This window comes from Branchiostoma floridae, chromosome 5 (assembly GCF_000003815.2).
Source record: "Branchiostoma floridae strain S238N-H82 chromosome 5, Bfl_VNyyK, whole genome shotgun sequence".
NCBI lineage: Eukaryota > Metazoa > Chordata > Leptocardii > Amphioxiformes > Branchiostomatidae > Branchiostoma > Branchiostoma floridae.
The window spans coordinates 2,073,268-2,093,481 of record NC_049983.1 but is presented as its reverse complement, the minus strand read 5'-3'; the positions used below and the strand labels follow the sequence as shown (position 1 = coordinate 2,093,481).

The 20,214-nt window shown below is 41.7% G+C and overlaps 1 protein-coding gene across 1 annotated transcript; it reads right to left on the bottom strand.

Moving 5' to 3' along the window:
* Positions 1–370: 370 nt before the first annotated feature.
* On the bottom strand, positions 371–17,328 carry LOC118415499 (scavenger receptor cysteine-rich domain superfamily protein-like). The gene is made up of 8 exons (XM_035820159.1): positions 17,298–17,328; positions 15,889–16,062; positions 11,464–11,637; positions 8,883–9,191; positions 5,714–5,953; positions 3,696–4,004; positions 2,102–2,410; positions 371–1,089 (listed from the first exon to the last, which is right to left on the bottom strand). The coding sequence occupies exons 1-7, from the start codon at positions 17,326–17,328 to the stop codon at positions 2,106–2,108; spliced, it is 1,542 nt and encodes a 513-aa protein (XP_035676052.1). The 3' UTR covers positions 371–1,089; positions 2,102–2,105.
* Positions 17,329–20,214: the final 2,886 nt, after the last annotated feature.

Sequence of the window (20,214 nt, the reverse complement as noted above, 5' to 3'; positions counted from 1 at the left end):
TCCATGTTATAATTCGTGGTTTTCATGGGCGCGTTCATAATGACGCTAAGTAAAATTTTAGCAGATTTTTCATTCTGTGTTGAGCACATTTACCCTGCATCGTGGGAAAAAATTGCCATCGTCAAATAGACTCTGGTTCTTTTTTTTTATAGCAATTACAAACTACGATTAGTCAATCCCCACAAAAGGCACTTTTTCGCTTTGAGTGTACAACCGCACCACTCAGAACCCAGGACTGTGTACCTCCGACCTAGCGCGAGGCTGCAAAACTTTACCTGCCAATTTCTTCAGTTACAAACAAGCTTTCACCAATGTAACTTTTGAGATCAGTTCCGCTGGATAAAAGGGCTTTCTCACCGCTAAAAACACGCATCCATGCAGCCGTTTATTTTTTGGTTCGGATCTCTTACACACTCGGAGTAATACATCAATGAGACCTTAACACAGCATCTGCTTGGCAATATCCAACTATGGCAAGCCGCGTAGACAGAGACCATCAGAAAACGAGTAACGGGGGTTCTTAACGTTACTGTTATTAGCTTATAAGGGCAATGTATGAATAACACTCAAGAATCATCAACATGCAAAAAAAAATAGCTTACTTCCAATAATACACTCTGTTTAACACCATCAGCTATCTGTTCATATCAGTAATTGATCCCCTTTAGATTTGCGCTCATTGATCCTTTGGATCTAACAGTGTTTTCATTCAAGGACATGTGGTACTTTATCATAACATTATGTCTATAGTATCCAATGTAGTAAATGATGGTCGCCACATAACATCTGCTTGGAATTTCAACTGGAGCAACAGCTGATCGATTCTCCATCAGACAGCTACGAGCACACGACATGACACCAAACAAATGCATGCAACAAAGGGAACGTAGAGATACAGCTCCAAACAATTGTCACATCACCCAACTACAGTACTCCGTCGGAGGTTACCCTCCGTCCCGGAGTTATAGAACCTTAATTAAGAAAAACACCAAAAATTTGTAAACCTCCAAAAAAAAGCAAGTACTCTTCTTGGCCACCGTAGAACCGATGAACAGCGGAGACAGAATCCAGTCTGCCGCTATCCCCTTGCTGAAAAGAGAGACGAATCGATTGTTATCAGTAAGATTCAAATACCAATGTGCATTTATAAATTGGACGGTACAGCAGACGCTTGGAAGTACGATTTTTCACTGGCAGTTTCTATTGTAAATGATGATAAAAGAGTACAAAACACGACCACGTACTTTTGAGTTTGGTAGAAGTCAGGAAAACGATCGCAAAGTTTGATAATGGACCCCTACCCGCTTTGTAAGGCACTGCAGTGGAACTCTTGTTCTGAACATGATGTGATAATGGTTTTTGATTGGAAGATGAGAGCTTTATTTTGGTTCTTGCAGTTTAGTACATAAACTGAAATTCTAAACCAAATTACAATTGTGGGCGTATGTTCGCCCGAGAGTATCAGTCTTTAAAAAGTATCATTATAAAACATACGTAAGTACTGCAAAAGACAAACGTAAGTACTGCAAAACGTAAGTACTGCAATTTTGGGCCCCCTAGCGGGAATGGCATGAACCTGCACGAGCCTATTTTGTTTAAAACATAGGATCAAAATAGTTCAAGAACGTGTTGATGGATCGCCATGGTATTTGGTATGTAGAAAGCCTGAATGATTACGTAAGTAATGAGATACTTGTAACTAACAGTGAATTTACATGTACGTAATTGATGAGGAAGTTTATAATGCCAGTGCAATTCATAACGGAACTCTCAAACTTGTAACGTATAACATATATTGTACATCTACCACACCAAAAGACGACAAAGTCCTTTTGCAGACTGATCAAAATTAGCTCTCTACTACAATACTCCTTTGTTTGCCGTGATGTGTATGAAATAATTCCCGACTCAGAATTCCTAATAAAGTGAAACTTTTCTTTTTACGATTTTTCCATTATAGCATGAAAAAGGTATTTCTGAAAAAAAAAAAAAAAAATATATATATATATATATATATATATATATATATATATATATATATATATATATATATATATATATTATATATATATATATATATATTATATATATATTGACTCACCGTCCTAGCAGACCACGCCAGCGTCCTCACCGTGCCCACAGTTATGTGAGCCCCATCCGTTGTGCCTGCAATGTTCGATGTTTCTCTCGGAACCCCCGCATTCCACATTGTCCAGCCAGATCTGGCCGGATCCCGCCCCGAAGGCTGCGTAGGATCGGGCCTGGGTAGCGCCTCCGTATCCCAGTTGACGGCAGATCACGTGGGCGTCGTTCAGGTCAAAAGCGTCGTCACAGACGGTCCCCCACTGTCCGTTATGGTACACTTCAACCCTGCCTTCCCTGGACGAACTTCCACCCACGAGTCGGATGTCTGAAAAAAGGCGACATTTAATGAGTTGAGATAGATAATCTGTCTCAAAAAAGCGTGAGCTAAATATGTTTTGGTTAATTGTTGTTTTCTTGCCACATCACACTTATTCCCTATTCATCCTTGTTGGTGATTGGCCCCGGAGTTTTGACCTTTGACCCCACAGAGATGCATACATCCTCAGTTTTCCTGTGGTTCTCCGGCCACGTCTGGAGCCTGAAGCGACCCACCCACTCAGCCACTTTACAATTTTTCTGCTTTGCACGGAATAGGACGCCCGCTGACTTTGGGTTCCAGACGACGATTTTGCACTTCTTCATAACGAAGGGCCGAGGACCGATCAGGACAAATAGGATACTAATCGGGTGCACGTTGTTGGACGACCTGAAGAATTGCGTTGTCATGCGCTTGAAATCCACTTTGATGTCGAATCAGCAATAAGAAGATATGCTCTATCGAGCGCTTGTTTACAAGAGTATCCAAGACTTTTGGAATTAGATTCCAAAGGGATATTAGCTCATAGTTGTTGGAAACTTTACGATGACGTCAACATGAAAATGTTTGGAATGTCAATATTGCTTAACGTTGATCATATTTCCAAAAAATGGAAATCGAGCCACCAGAGTCAGTATATATACTTATCGTAATGCAAGATCACTGTTACCAGTCAAAGTCAGAAGCCATCGGATTAATATTATGCAAGCCAAAACAAATACTCAAAACTAAACGATTTCAGTACAGAATGTCTAACACTTGGAATACTTTGAAACTAAAGGGACAAAGGATTCCACATTGTCCATGTATGTACTGCAGACTAGTTATGGATTATCTGTATATCTTTTTATCCTGTGTTATGTCTTTTTATCCTGTGATATGTCTTTATGTGCCATGTGTGTCAATAAATAAAGGGCCACAGGACGAATAACTGCCATAGTTCAAGAAACCGCAGTACACCGTTGTTGCGATACCGTAAACGACATTATCTTACTGGTATCAGCACTTGTACAACCTTATTCAGACCGGGCTTTCTAGTTCAACCTGGGACCGGGAAGGTTGGGGGGGGGGGACTTTGTGGGTACTCCTGTATAACTGTTTACCGACTTATCATATGGCCACCAATTGTTTTGAAAAGTTGGAAACTCATTAAATTTGGTGACTCTAGCGTAAGCCGTTCGGGCGTTGTGGGACAAAATTGGCGCAGACCTCGAAAGCCCAAAATTCTACACATTTACAAGTTTGTAATTTTGTATATCATGAGTGAGAGTGGGTGAAGTAAAAACTGACTCACCGCCCGAGCAGACCACACCAGCGTCCTCACCGTGCCCACAGTTGTGTGAGCCCCATCCGTTGTGGCGACAGTCACCGACGATTGTCTCGGAACCCCTGCAGGCCAAGTTGTCCAGCCAGATCTGACCTGACCCCGCCCCGAAAGCTGCGTAAGATCGGGCCTGGGCAGCGCTTCCTTGTCTCAGTTGACGGCAGATCACGCGGGCGTCGTTCATGTCAAAATCGTCGTCACAGACGGTCCCCCACTGTCCGCCATGATACACCTCCACCCTGCCCTCTCTGGGCGAACTTCCACTGACAAGTCGGATGCCTAAAAAAAGACATTTAATGAACACGTCACAATACTTTATGTCTGGTTTTGTTTCAATTCTTTTTTGAGCTCACTTACATCAAGAACTTACTCCTTTTCGGCTGCCTTGTGGATCCATGCGATTTCTCTTACATCATTTCTATTCTGGCACATTAGATAAACGCAAGTACATCTACATTTTATCAGTCTTTTGGGGCTCAGGATAGTATGCAGTAGAAGCCGCTTAATTGCACAGCCTATTTGCCAGTGAATTTGGTGCAATTATCCGGCTGGTGCAATAATGCGAAGTTATGTAGCTGGACCGCACCGGTTTGGGATTTTGGGATTCCGTATAGTTAACAGAAGTGTGCGTTAATCCGTTGTGCAATTAACTGGCTTCCACAGTATTTACAATGTTCAGGCCTACTCACATAACAAATATCAGAATTATCAACTCAAGCATTTTCGAGTTGGCGTGCTGACAGACACTACCGGGGAAAATACAAAGTGACTTCAGAATCTCCGTTTCTTTGAGATGAAATTTACATGTGTTACATTTATTGAAGTCCAGTTATTGAAATAATGGAAGGATACAATTTCCTCATTAATAATGCATATTTAGTCCTCATTTGCATACCATTTTTATTATCATGAAAATCTTTGCCTAAGCTACCTGCTTGCCTAAAATGATGGCAATCCTTCATTCCATTCTGCAGTTATCCTCTTTGGAATGGTATTTCTGTACAACATTGTCTAAGGTACCTACAAACCAAAAATTATGAAAATCCGTTGTTCCCTTCATGAGTTATCCTTTTCAGAAGTTTTTGACAAAAATGCCCCTGCTTTCCCAAACCTAGTCGGTAGGGGGTCCAAACTTATCAATTCTCTCTGAGCACAAGAGCTATCTAACACCCGAAAGTTATGACCATAGCTTGTTCATAACAGGAGATAGCAAAACCCAAACCCTTGGAACACTCCAAGCATGAAACCAATCCATCTAACCGTTCTTGAGTTATCTTGTTTACACACACACACATAGACACACAGACAAACGCAGGGTAAAAGATAACCTCCGACATTTCATGGATGTAATAAATGATAAATCAACTTGACCTATTCTATGCTGCTGCTGAGTTTATCCTCCATTCGATGTGCATTACTGTGGTATGCCATATTGATGTGGGAAATAACCCAAACCCTTGAAAAGTGTGGCAATGAAAATACCATGGCGACGGATTTATGGTTTATATATATTGGTTTATACAAGTGCTGTTGGTGTGTTTTTAGTATTCAACTTTCCTCTGGCTCTGTGTGCAGACTGTCAAGTGCTAACAAGGTCATAACTAGCTACTTGATGGATGGGCTGTCGACCTCTGCCCTGATATACAGCAAATCTGACCTCTTCCAGACATCTTGGAATGCATGTCCTGATTCCTGCAGCTGGGACTTTAAAACAATAGGGCTCTATCCTATTGAGGAATGGAAGAATACAGACTAGCATGATGGAACTACGCACGCGCGGACTCACATGCCTGTCCAATTCTGGGAGTTCGAGACAAACGGTCGTACACTATAGTTTTAGGCGTCGCCACTGACGCGTCGCCAAAAAAACAGGAATAACACACAGTCAACGTATATGTGCAATGCAACAATCTTTGAACGTGCAGGTCTACGGTTTACATAAGAAAGGATTCATAACACCGAACTAGATTTACATACGAAGACCTTACCACATGTTGGTATGTCGCAATACTCAAATCTTGTGAAGAGATCCGTGGTGTAGCACCAAACTCCGCGTGAGCCGTCAGGATTCCGGCAGTAGTTCTGCTCCAGTCCGGAGGACCGGTAATTCCCAGGTGTCCTGCTGTGTACATGAGGTGTCTGGCTGTCCCAGCGTTGGCACGTCTTGCCTGTTGGGGTCACAGAGACTGTTCCTCGGTAGGACGCTCCATTTCCCGTCTGGCATTCTCCTGTTTAATGGATTTTTAAAAAGGCATTATTAACCCTCTTCAGAACGGGATTTAGTCAATCTTGGCTGGGGTACCCGGGTAGGGGGTGTTGGGTGAAGGCCCGTGTTTGAAACTCCTGTAACTCCTAAATGACTGATTCTCACCAAATTGTTAGTTAATTGTGTAGATGATCTTAGATGTGTAAGGAATCTTATGACGTAATACGACGTATGTAAGTATGACGTCATATGAGGTAATTATGACGTCATGAATTGATGTTTTTGCTAAAATGGGGAATTCCAATAACAAATATTCCACACAAAAAGGTAACAATAACGGTTTCTTATCAATATTGAATGTTATAAGACTTATGTTGTCAAAAGCCGACACAAAGACGTCTAAAATGACGTCATGATGACGTCATAAAATGAGGTCCTCTGTAGTTTGACAATCCGCCATCTTGGATTATGAACCTTAAATGTCTTAAGATATATCTTTTTCAACATATAACGCTTAATTTTGTTGGCATCTGTCTGTCTCGGAAGACAATGGAATATCCCATGAAAACGAATTGAAAACGTTCACATGAATCTTTTCTGTAAGAAAATACCAAGAGGTGATGAAAGATGGTTTACTATATTGCCGGCAATCTTGGATTTTGACCAATTACGTCATAACATTACCACGATTTATGAATATTTAATTATAATTGTCACATTAAGGTATGTTATATATTAAAGATATATGAAAAGAAGTACAGTTTAGCAAGAAAATCCCATTGTTTAAACCAAAATTAGTGATTTTTGTAAAATATACCTTTCAGAAAACTGTTGCCACAGCAACACGAAAAATCAATAAACTTACACTATTTTCTGTAACTTGTTGCCAATCGGAGAAGTCACAAAGTTTTGTTGTTCTAGCACAAGCCGTTTGGGAAGATTCGACGTCAATGTTGGCGCAGGCACTTTTAGCCCCCCTCCCCCACAATGTTATTTCGTTTCGATAAGGTAGCAGAACACAGTTTTCGGCCTATGGGGATTTCTATAGTTAAGGACCACAAGGTGACTGACATCGACGCTGATAAAATCGTAGCAGGGTGCAGTTTTCAAGCACAACAAACTAATATGTTAAAGTCGAGGGTATAACCTACCAAAATAATTGAAAAACAGAAAAAGTTGTCGTTTTGAATTTTTGTAAATACCTCTTTTAAATGGGGTCATGCGGGGTCATACGGAACTGCAGCCGACTCACAGGGGCAGGCAGCTGTAAAGGTCATGCGTATTTATAAACCAAATGGACAAACATCAAAACCTTACACATACCACCTGAAAGTCGACTCCTTATACTACCATATAGCAAAGCTCATCCCCCGCTGTCTTTCACGTTATGGTGTTTACAGGCGCTTCCAGATTTCGGCCGCACTACTTTTTTTACTCCTACGTAATAGACCGCGAGGGTCGCGGATAAATACTGTGGGCTGCGACCTTAAACGAACTTGAACTTGAATTCCTTTTGCTTCTTATATTAAAACAAGTCAAGATATAGACCTGTACCAAATTTTAGTCCAGACATACAAGCGGTTGCTGAGATATTGCCAACTTCGTACTTCGGCACCCAGCACAAGGGCAGGTCCCGTACAAGGCCAATCTGAGGGAGCTGTCAGGGGTCCCGTTCTCCGGACAAATGTACACGTCTTAGCACACGTCGTTCGGCAGTTATACGACATCATAGTTGGCGCAGGCACTTTTAGCCCCCCCCCCCCCCCGTCTAGATAGGGTTAAAAGTGTGCTATTGCTACTGGTTGCTATTGCTACTGGTTTAACAAAATATCAATGTTATCTTAAATATATCAAATAGGGAGCATTCGTTGTATATGTACCTCAAATCTGCACAACTATCTCATAATCTATATGACTATATGTTCTCGCATAAATTTTGCCTTGTTTTAATATGTAATTATTCATTTATCAAATGAAAATAAGGTTACAGTTTTGTAATACGGTCCGTTGCGACATCATAACTGTCAACATCGTGCATGTTTTTACGCTTGTTGAAGGAACAATTTTATGATATTATGTGATATCTAATATCATCATTGAACCGAAAATGTATCGGAGTGTTAAGAGATGTGTTAAGGGCCATCGTTCATACTGACCCATTCGTTCTTTTAGAATGACGATTTTCATGCTCTTATAAGTGCAGCATCATTGGCGCACTTTAGATTTTATTTGAGGTACATCTTTCAAAATAAAAAGATAAGAATAAACAACGACCCTTATATAGAAATCGAGCTGGCTTTGTGTCCTTCTATCTATAGTGTAACTGTTTGACTTAGGGGCCGCAAAATTGTACACGTTAACCCTATCCAGACTGGGCTATTTTTGGCATTCTTTTTGGGAGTGGATGCTCATTCGCCACCCCCTCCCAAGTAATTCAAAACGGCTTACCGTACGATCACCATTTTCGCAAGCATGTGTAAATTAATTTTTAAAATTTCTTAATTTTCATATCATTATGACGAGATCTAATCGAAATAGATTGGAAAACCTTACCATGAATGTTTTTTTGTAAGAAAGTACAACGTTTTGATGACATCCAACCAAAAATAAGGTGATTATACTTATCATCACGATATGGTCAGCCATCTTGGATTTTGACCAATTACGTCGTCTTATTAGCATAAATTATGAATAATTATAAATGTATAATTATAAAGGTATAAGTAGTTTAGCAACAAAATATTACATATGCCTTTTAGGAACCCTTTACCATGTCAACACAAAAGAAAAGTCACAAAGTTTGGTTGTCCTAGCACAAGCCGTTCGGAATTTATACGACGTCAAAGTTGGCGTAGGCACATTTACAACCCCCCCCCCCCCCCGGTCGGGATTGGGTTATAACGTTTGTCATTTACACATCACGTGAACAAAAAAATAAAATCTTGACTCACCATCCGAGCATACCACGCCAGCGTCCTCACCGTGCCCACAGTTATGTGAGCCCCATCCGTTGTGGCTGCAGTGTTCGACGCGTGCCTCGGTACCTCCGCAGGCCAAGTTGTCCAGCCAGATCTGGCCTGACCCCGCCCCGAAGGCTGCTTGAGATCGGGCGTCGATAGCGCTGCCGTATCCCAACTGACGGCAGATCACGTTGGCGTCGTTTATGTCAAAATCGTCGTCACAGACGGTCCCCCACTGTCCACTACGATACACTTCCACCCTGCCCTCTCTGGACGAACTTCCACCCACGAGACGGATGACTGAAGAAAGACGACATTAAATGAAAACCTTGGTTACATTTATAGGCTTCAGTCTCGGTCAAAACGGCATTATTACTGCCAAATTTAGTGTAATTCTAAGTTTGAGCGCTTGTTTCTTGAAAATGTTCACGGTTATTAATTTGTTTTTTGTATTTTTCACTGGAGCTCGAGAAGGTAGAAAAAACTTTTTGCCCTTAGTGATCGTTACTTTCGAGCTCACTACACATAAAAGGGGGGGACCTTTTCTGTATAGGTGCGGAATGGTAGCGTTTATTGTTTTCAAGTACTGAAGTTACTTTTGAAGGTACAAGTATTTACCGTTCAATATGTAACACGTGCCGCCAACTGAAACTACGGCTTTGCCTGAGTTGTTCTTTCCATGTTAATAATATGTTTGTCGAAACCACGAAAAGCAGAATCCCCTATTGGGTGAAACTTACATACTGTATATACGAGGGGCCTTCAAAAGAAATGCCACCGGTTTTATAACAGGCTCATTATTTTATGGAATGAGTTGAAATTTGGCACAAAGGTACAATTATATATTATCATCTTGAGATTGAAAAGTCTCAATTTGTTGTTCAGATTGTTATGAGCAACTGAATTGATTTCAAGATGACCACACCATTGGACGCTTGTCTGAAGATCAGTTCCTCTAGATCTAACCACCAACTAATGTAAAACAACTGAAATTTCACCTGTATAATACCAAATATCTCTTTAGATTACATGTCGAATTGCATGCCTACGCCTCAATGGTTCATCTTTTACAGCCGTTAGAATGGAGCGAGTTGCTATATTACAGACAGTTTAAATAAGAGCCAAATACGTGATTTGTCGAATAAAGGTTTCTGTAGACTGCTTTTCCATTAAGATGCGAAACTTGGCACAATTATTAACTGTTTCAGGACCAAGAAGTGTGCTAAGTTTTATATTTCTGAATAAAATACGTCGATTACGGAAACTTTAAGTAGCCCACCCCTAATCCACGACCCTGACGACCTCACTTTACGCCGTGGAATCGCGTAGCGCAGCGGGACCGTGTTCGGCTCGTGACCGAGAGGTTGCGGGTTCGAATCCGGCTGCCGTGTATGTACCGATCGTGTGCCCTTGGGAAAGGCACTTTACACGGCTTTCCTCACTTTACTCAGGTGAAAATGAGTACCTAGCTTCGGCTAGGCTCGTATAGAACGTAAAATGGAGGTCCCGTGTCTGGGGAGAGCCATACCCCAGGCACGTTAAAGAACCCCCACACGTGTGATGGTGCGGTGTGTGATGGTGCAAATCCTTCTGTCTAGATTTGGTGATTCTCTACAAATCACCCGGACTCCAGGAAGAATAGTGACATATCAGTCACTAATGGAGATCTGTATAACCAAACCAAACCCCAGGAACAAAAAAGAAATAAAAGATAGGGTTTAAAAAGATGAAAATAGGCATGTGCCTTATAGAGAAATGCAACTTGATACATGTGCAGTTGTTTTTTTCTTACAGTAGCTACAAGTGATTCAGGGACATCATTAATTGCACGTTAATTGACCCTCTAATTTCTTCCGACGGGAAAACAAGGGTGTAGCCAACTTGAACTCAATTCAGTCACTCATAAAAGTCTGAGCAACAAATCGAGATATTTCAATCTCAAGAAGATATATTATTGTACCTTTGTACCAAATTTCAACTTATTCGATAAAAAAAATGAGCCTGTTATAAATTTTAAACCAGTGGCATTACTTTTTGAAGGCCCCTTGTAATAGTATATTTAAGTTACCTTTGAGCTCACTTTACATAAGGGGGGGGGGCTCTAGGGGAAAATGCCAGGTAGACCATTTCTAACTTGACCTTTGTTTTTATAGCTGCTACTCAAAATTACATGAAAATCCCTTTACAGGTTTTCTAGTTATGCTCTTGACCTACATTCAGACCCACACCATCTCATAACCGTTTCTATAACCTTCTTGACGACGTCAATTAGTTTATTACAAACTAAAAATACAGCTTTTCAATATATCTAGGAAAGGACGAGACAAAAGGAAAAAAATTGATTTTTCTTATCAAAGGATTACTTTGAATATGGCTGGCTAAAATGGCACATAAATGCCATAAACAGTATGACTATGGTCACAGTGCTTTCAGGCAGATTTTAAAGGTCTCATCCAAAATATTCAACAAAACGGCATATGAATTGTGTATATTTTGCTTTGCTATTGACATTATAGGTTTATCGAAGATGACACCTTAGAAATACGAATACAACAATAGAACTTGAAGTTACCTGGACAGGAAACTCCCGTGTTGCATTGTTGTGTTCCGTCAGTATATCCATGACACCCCGCCCCGCCGTGAGCTGGTGCGGGATTGGTGCAGCTTCGGTGCCTTGTCTGCGTACCGACTCCACACGTCACGCTGCAGCCAGACCATGCGCTCCAGTCAGACAAGCCGCCATCAACTACATTAAAAAGAAAAAATTAGTATAGAATAAGCTAAAGATAAAGGTTTTCGATGCGACTACTAGAAGAAAATTCTAATGTTTCTTGTCAAGAGCTTAAAGAGGGCTAGCTAAAAGGACAGATAGATGCTATAAATAAATTTAGTTTTATTATGATCATAATGTTTTCATGCAGGTTTGAAAGTGTTTATCCAAAATGTTTGATAAAATGATTACATGATTTGAAAAGGCGTATGCACTCTGTATCTTTGGTTTTCCATTGATAACGTGAATAATTCAAAGTTGACACCTTGTGGGCATTTTGGTGAGTTCCTCTCTCTTACCGCTAGTCTCATCCGTGAGAAAAATTTCAGACTGAGCAGTCGCTATGGTCATTAGGAGCAACCCAAAGGTTGTCATACTGTCATGCCATGCTCCCCACAATGAGAGGTCAGAGTCTGAGACTGCCGAGTTTTTCACTATCCTGAGCAACTTTGTCCAGACCACAACCATGAAATCCATGTTGATCAATGTGGGGGTGATTTTAACGCCAGGATAGAGGGGAAGTTGTACAATAACTCAAACCGAAACGGAGAATACCTCATGGATTTCACCCACCAACACAACCTTATAGTGGGAAACACGGCTTTTCAGAAGCCAAAAAAAAGAGACTGTGGACATGGCGATCCCTGCGGGGTACCTTGGCCCAAATTGACTTTTGCCTGTACAGAAAGAGATGGAGAAAAGTGTCAGAGACTGCCAAGCATTCAACTCTGCCAATCCCATTGGCTCTGATCATAGAATCGTTTCCACCAAGATTCGCCTCAGTGTTCGATTTCCCAAAATTCTTCCTCGTAAAAAACTATATTTGCGAGCCTTAAGGGATGACCCTGAACTGGAAAATTGTATAGACTCTACGATCTCCCACTTTTTTTTTCGGCTGCCAGAAAATCAGGGAACATATTCTGAATTTGTCAGAATATGCAACAAAGTCGGCAAAGAGAAGCTACCACGGAAACTTCCTCGCGACCTGCCATAAGGTGACGGCCGATCGACGGGCCACCCTCCGCTCTGCCACAAAGAACCTCCAGGCAGCCCAAACTCAGCTCAAGCAGTCGTACGACAAGTGGGAGGACAATCGTGTGCTGCACACACTCCAAGCTTTTGAATCAGGTTCTACTGTAGATCACGTGAAGGCTTGGAAGTTGTTACGCGAGCTGTCGGGAAAGAGGTCAGGCGTCACATTTATACAAGGCGAAGGTAGACTCGAGGCCTGGAAAAACACTTTTCCAAGCTCCTTGCACCAGACACACCTCACGCTGGAGTTGGACCAGACATCACACCAGTGTTTGACACTAACTTCAGCATCAACTGCAGCCCCTTCTCCCAGGAGGAAGTAGACTCAGCACTCAGCCAGATGCGAACAGGAAAGGCCCATGGGACCTGTCGAACTGTGGAAGATTCCAAAGATCACTGAGCATCTCACCTACTTCTGCAATCAAACACTGTCTGGTCACAGACCCGCCGAGTGGGGTCTTTCAGGTATGGTCCCCATCCCAAAGAAGGGAAATCTCACTCTCCCTGACAACTATAGGCATCTCCTTGACACAAGTGGCTGCCAAGGTGTACAGTCGTCTCCTACTGAACAGATTGAGACCAGTGATAGACAAGATCTTGCGCCCAAACCAGAATGGCTTCCGCCCTTCTCGGTCCACTTTAGATTCAGGCTATTCGCCGAATTTGTAGAAGAAGTCCAGAACCATCAAAAGGAAGCAGTCCTTTTTTTAATCGACATGTGACTCCATCAACCGTTACACCATGATCAAGATACTGCTGGCGTACGGCTTGCCTCCCACGTTAGTCAGTGCCACCAAAGCTACCGTCCTCACACCAGAAGGAGAAACGGATACCTTTGACATTAACACGGGCGTACTACAGGAGACCCCCTAGCACCTTTTTTGTTCATAGTCGTTTTAGACTATGCATTACGCAAACACGGCGGTCGGTTGCTAGGGTATTCTTTCCCGTTTCTATGCGCGTTCGACGGAGTATCGGGTTACATGAGGTCTACTATTGGCTAACCGTAAAATATATGAAGATAAATAATCTGTTATGACAGTGAAAATGACTTTTAAAAAAGATCAAATTAGCAATTTTACATACTTTGAATCTTGTCATTTCAATTTAAATAGCTGTTTTGTATAGATTTTGCTTCAAAAGACTGTTATTTCCTGTTTTGAGGAAGGCCTTTAATTTGACCAAACTCTTGATAAGATGAGCCGCATGTGTCATCGAAAGTTCTCAATTTTTATATTTTTCGTCATCTATAAGTAAAATAAAACTTTCTGTTTTTGGGATTTTCTATTTTTTTATTTTAAGCAAAGTTACAGTCGAAAATATGCGTAAAAATGGCATTATTCGCACTTAATTACCGATAATTCAAAATCGGAGCCATTTTTTAAAAATCCCAAAAACAGAAATCTCGGCAAAACCGTTGCGGTCATTTTGAGCCGTCAATGACTTAATTTGAAGTCTTCTTAGTCGAGATCTTAAACGATGTTGCACGTATGTCATGCCACACGGAGAGCGGGAGGGTGTAATTGATACCGGTGTAACCAACACTAATAATGCACAAGGTCACCAACAAAAGCGCCAGTAGCTTTGTTACATATTACAGAACCCCCAAAAAGTGACAGCGTAGATATACTTTCCAGAAAATTGTTTATATTGGTGAAAAACTCTATTTTTTGCCTGGTTCAAGGTAGTTGGGGGAAAAGGGGCCAGAAAGCACTGTTTTACCCGCAATGACCGCAGATGACCTATAGTAAATAGAACACGGGTTTGGTTCGAATTACGGCAGATGGAACATCATGGAAGAACGTTCGAATTCGGCTGGACATGGGAGGTTTTGAGCCCGAATTTGACCACCGTGAAAGCAGTCAGGTCGAGTGATGGGATCACATTAAAGAGAAGACAGAGTTCTCACCATCCAGCCATGGTTCTACCGGACCAGGACTTTCCCGATGATATTTGTCTCCTAGAGGACACAATCAAGGCTGCCCAAGAGCTCTTGTACAGGGTAGATCACGCCACCAAGGAAATTGGTCTCTGTCTGAATGCACTTAAGACCAAGTACATGCACCTTAAACCACAACCTAGGTCCGACCCTCGACAGACTAGTGATGGCTCTACCATAGAACAAGTGGGAGATTTTAAGTACCTTGGCAGCTGTGGCAACACCGCACGTGATGTGAAGTGTCGTATTGCACAAGCATGGGGTGCTTCCAATGCCCTAACAAAAGTTTGGAAAACCCCAATACCAAAATCTACAAAATTCAAAGTCTTCAAGACATGCGTTGAAACAATTCTCCTCTATAGAGCTAACTCCTGGACTCTAACAAAATCTCTATGTACACAACTTGATGGGAACTACACCCGCCTACTTTGTGCTGCCCTTGACGTTTAATGGAGGAGCAACATCTCCAACAAATTACTTTACGGTCCCCTGCCACAAATATCGGCGGTTGTCCGCAGCCGAAGATTGCGTTTGGCAGGGCACGTGGTGCGCCATGAGGAAATGGCAGGAGAGGTCCTTCTTTGGGAACCGGGACAGCCGCGCAGGCGTCGCCTTCGGTCATAGTCAGGAAGCTACTGGGTAAACTTTGGTATTTCCGGAGTTGCGCAGATGACCCACTTCCAGCCTACTCAAAATGGTTGTGTACCCTTGACAAAAGTGGCTGTAGAAATGTTTTTTCTTGGGATATGTTTGAATTTTGGAGCTGCATATTACAGGTAAGGGTTTTAAACTTATATTGTGTTGAAAAACAGAGTTGTAGCAATATCTGTGGATGCAGTAGGCTTAAGAAGTTAGGTGTTTTGGTGCTGTTTCAGGCTGTGACAAGGGGTCAAAAGGTCACCACCCCATGTTTTGATATCGTGTAACATGATTCCACCGTATTTTTTCCCCTTTTTTTTCGTCAAATTAATCTTTAGAGGGCGGACAACCATGTCAATGTGAGTTTTTCATGTTATAAAAGTCAGGTAGGTGATTTTTGACAGCCTCTTTCTCCCATGATCCCCATTGTAAAGAATATGCATAGGAAATACTGCAATGTGGCCTACTGCTCGAGGACACGGGTTTGCAGGCCGGCGAGCTCCGTTCGATCATGCTAGACAGGAACATGTGGAGACGATGGTGTCACCTCTCCAAAGATGAACTGAACTGAACTGACACCTTAGAAATACAAGTACAACTAAAGAACTTGAGGATACCTGGACAGAAAACTCCCGTGTCGCACTGTTGTGTCTCCTGAGTATCTCCATCACACTCCGCCCCGCCGTGCTCTGGTTCCGGATTGGTGCAGCTTCGGTCCCGAGTCTGCGTACCGACTCCACACGTCACGCTGCAGTCAGACCATGGGCTCCAGTCAGACCAGCCGCCATCAACTACATGGAAAGCAGAGAAAAAACTCATACGACTGGCAAGTAGAAGCTTCCAGTGTTTACTTAGAAATCAGAATTGTTTAAACACTTACAAAAACTACTAACAATCAATTATAAACACAAGGGATCAACCTATCCTCAGTTATTTTCCTTCCAAATAATCCTGCTAGAGTGTTATAGTGACTGCCACCCGGTGGCAGGGGTCAAGGCAGGGCGAGCCTGCCAGCCCATGGGCTGCCCGACTGTCAATGAGGGTCTACCGAAAGTGCAAAAAGGAACAAAAAGAAACGAAGTGCAACGAAAAGGAGCGAAAAGGAAAGAAAAGGAACGAAAATGAGCAAAAAGGAACGAAAGGGAGTAAAAAGGAACGAAAAGAAACGAAAAGGAAAGTACCGAAAGTGCGAAATGGAAAGTACCGTAAGTGCGTAAAGGAACTCCGGTCAAGGATACATCTCCAAGCATAGGTTAAGAAATTTGTTTGTCAAAACTTTTAAAACGAAAATGCTCAATGCATTTAATATTTCCAAACGAGTTGCTAGGTCGCCAAAAGTTACACAATTTACTTTCTATCCCAATAACTATCAACTACTAATGGATCATGAACCTCGCACTTGCAGAAAATTAGACCTCCAACTTTGAAGCTCCGCTGCAGTACTGTAACTCACCGCTAGAAAGCGCATTACAAAACTTGACATTTGTTTTCCCGACCTATATCCACCTCTATCAAATATCATCAGCATCCATCCAAGGCTTATCGATAACAAACACAGTCAGCTCGCTTCAGAACCGAAGGGAAATAACAGGTGACCCATTGTCACACTTAGTCTTCTTTTTCATAACAACTACTCAACTTCCGAATTTCATGAAGATCAATTGGCATCTTGTCGAGTTATATTGCCCATAAACAAACGCAGAAAAATTCCAACATTGCTGCTGTACCGACGAAAATTGCCAGGTGGACCATCTTAAAACTTATAACCTTCGTTTCCACAACCTAACGTTTATGCCAGAATCAGAAGGGATTTTTTTTTGCAATTCGTCTGTTCCGAGACAAGTCATGAAACAATTTTGGACCCGCTTGAACACACAGATTATCGGCGAGAATTTACCACTTATGTATTCCGACGGAACGAAGATAAACCTAGTAGTACGACTTGCAGGAACAGAGTATGTTGGAGATCTTTTAACATTTCATGGTGAATTCAGGATGAATTCAGGGTAGCCGCTAGGGGGAGAACCAGTAACCGTCTTCGGGAATCTCAGCGGCATTTCCGACACTGGACTCCAAATTGTGGACTTGAATGTAGCGCAGTTTCGAGTAAGGGTGACCAGGGGTGCCTAAGCATTTGCACGAACCTTGTTACATTCTACGGACATTATGTGATACGCACGAATCACTATGCGAAAACGCACGAACCTTTTGAAAATCACACGGAACACTATGCGTACACATCTAAGCGTACGAACCTTATGCGATTTGCACGAACCTTATGCGAATTACGCGATATCACGTGACACGGCGGTGGTCAGCCGGTTTCGCATAAGGTTCGTGCAAGTCGCATAAGGTTCGTGTGTTTGACAAAGGGATTCGTGTGAATCACATAAGGTTCGTACGTTTTGACATAGTGATTCGTGTGATTTCCATAAGGTTCGTGCGTTTTCACATAGTGATTTGTGCGTATCACATATTGTTCGTACGAATCTCATAGAGTTCGTGCAAATGCTTAGGCACCGCTGGTGACAGACACCGATTGATCCCTTGGTCGAGCACGTCAAGTCAACAATAAGAATTAAAAGATAGTCTAGACGATGAAACCACAAATATCCAGTAGGTATAATTCAAACCATATTAAAATGCGGAAAGGCACGAGTAAACAATGTAAACTATTCGGAAAGTCATAACTTTAAGCATCTATCAGACATAAAGGTTACGTAAAGGGTGCGGACAGTTTCCGATTTAAGCCACACAACACACATAAAGCCAACGTAAAGATGCGGGAGGGTTGCAATTTAAGGCACCTGTAACGAAAATAAAAGACGCATAAAGGTGTGGAAATCGTGACAAAAATCAAGTGTAAAGGTGGTCAAAAGATTACGGAAATGTCTTAAGAAACGCAATATTGCTTTGCGAGCAAGATTTTCCGTAAAGAATATAGAAATAGTGGCCTTAACGATGCCTTTAAGCGTCTATTAGTTGCGGAGAGGCAACTTTTCCGTTGTGTTCAAGGGAGACGCAACCATTAGAATTTTCCCCAGTAATACATGCAATCCGATGGGAGAGTTGAGGAAACAAATACATATATATATATATATATATATATATATATATATATATATATATATATATATATAATGCAATTATCTCAAGAATAAAAAATTGAAGCCATACAAACTTACGTTCAAATGATAGCTTACTATGTCCAGTCTCAGCAATTAAATTCATTTGCAAGAATTTCTATACGGCTAGTCTTTTGATACATCAACCTAACTAGAGCCCATGGAATGGCCCATTTGGCTGAAAACAGCATTCAGCGACGGTACCACTATTTCAGGGGGGTGCGGAAACCACCTCGATTGAGAGATCATTTTTTACAACTAATTCAACAAGTGTAGGGTCTTTCCTACCGCAGCCACTCCCAAAATGCCATAAAATCCCACCAAGAAAGGCTTTTCAATGGTTAAAAGCCATATTTTTATTTAAGATCGCTCACCGTGGGCTCTAGGCGCTAATTGTTGCGTCACCCCTAAAGGCACCGTGAAGAAGTGCATTTAAGTCTATTTCTGTACCTACGGAAAGGCACATTAAATACAATCTTTACGTGCATGTAAACGGGTCGATAAAGGCACCCTAAGGAATATTACAGCGATAAAAGAATGTCTGTAATCTGTATAATATTGACACCGCACTGTATTCCTACATTTACATCATCATTTCATAATTTAAGTGGTTAAAAACGGCCCAGAGACAAGTCGCACGAGGATATTCCTTATTATTGGAACCCCCCAAAATTAGGCCTTGATCAGGAATCCTTGTGCGACTTGTTTCTGTGCCGTTTTTAACGGATCAATTTATGAAATAATGATGTAAATGTGTACAGTACATTAGATGTCAATATTATACAGATTGCCTTATCTAGATTACTTCCAGTTTCAACGATGTAATATTGCTAAGCTTGCCTTTATTGTGTGGAGATAGTGAATAAACGTCGCGCTTACTTGGAACTTGAAGCCCTATTATCGCCAGAGACTGGAGGGACAGACCGGCGTTCGCCACAATCGAGTTGGTTTCGCTGATTTTCTCGCGTATCTCAATCATTTTCACTGTAAGTGATGAGAACACCTTACGTTACGTTACATGTGCATTGATGTGTGAAAAAAATTAAATGTTTATTTGTAAACCCTATGTTAGAATGATAATGGTATTTATGGCTGTAACGCTAATTGACCTTTATCCGTTGTATATATTTCCATATAGAAATTCGTCAAATACATATACGTACTATGTCTTATTAATCCTTAATCCTTAGGTTAATGGGGAAAATCCAAGGGACCGACAAAAAGTTACCGCAGTGGCCAGGTGGTCGCTATATAAAGGTGGCCGCCAAAACAGGTTTGACTGTATCTTTGGTCTGGCAATAGCACAAAACACATAGTAAATCGATCTAACATAAGGTAATGAAAAATATTTGGGAAATCTGGTGGGCAGATGCACATTGGTGCCAAATATGATGTTTGTAAACGAATTCGGAAGTGTTTAAGCTATGGCCGTTGACTAGACGCGAAGAAGTTGGTACTTACAGGCTAACTCGGATGCCTCTTGTCTGGTCAGAGCCGTGCCGAACTCCCAGCACAGAACCAGCGTCATCACAGCAAGAATGGAGCACGTCAACCTGAACTCTAACATCTTCAAAACAAACCTTTCAAATTCACAAGGAAAAAATATAAACACAACTCCTTGCCAGAATGTCTTTGTTCAGTTTTAAGAACGAACAGACACTTCCACTGCCATCATCCTGTCTTCAGCCTACTCGAGTTGGTAGTGATTAAAACCTTGGAGGTTACCAGACTGCAGAACGTCACATTGTTGGCTTACATAGCAACGCGAAAACTCATCAACTTCTAGCGCAAGTAATTACGTAACCCATGCATTGATGT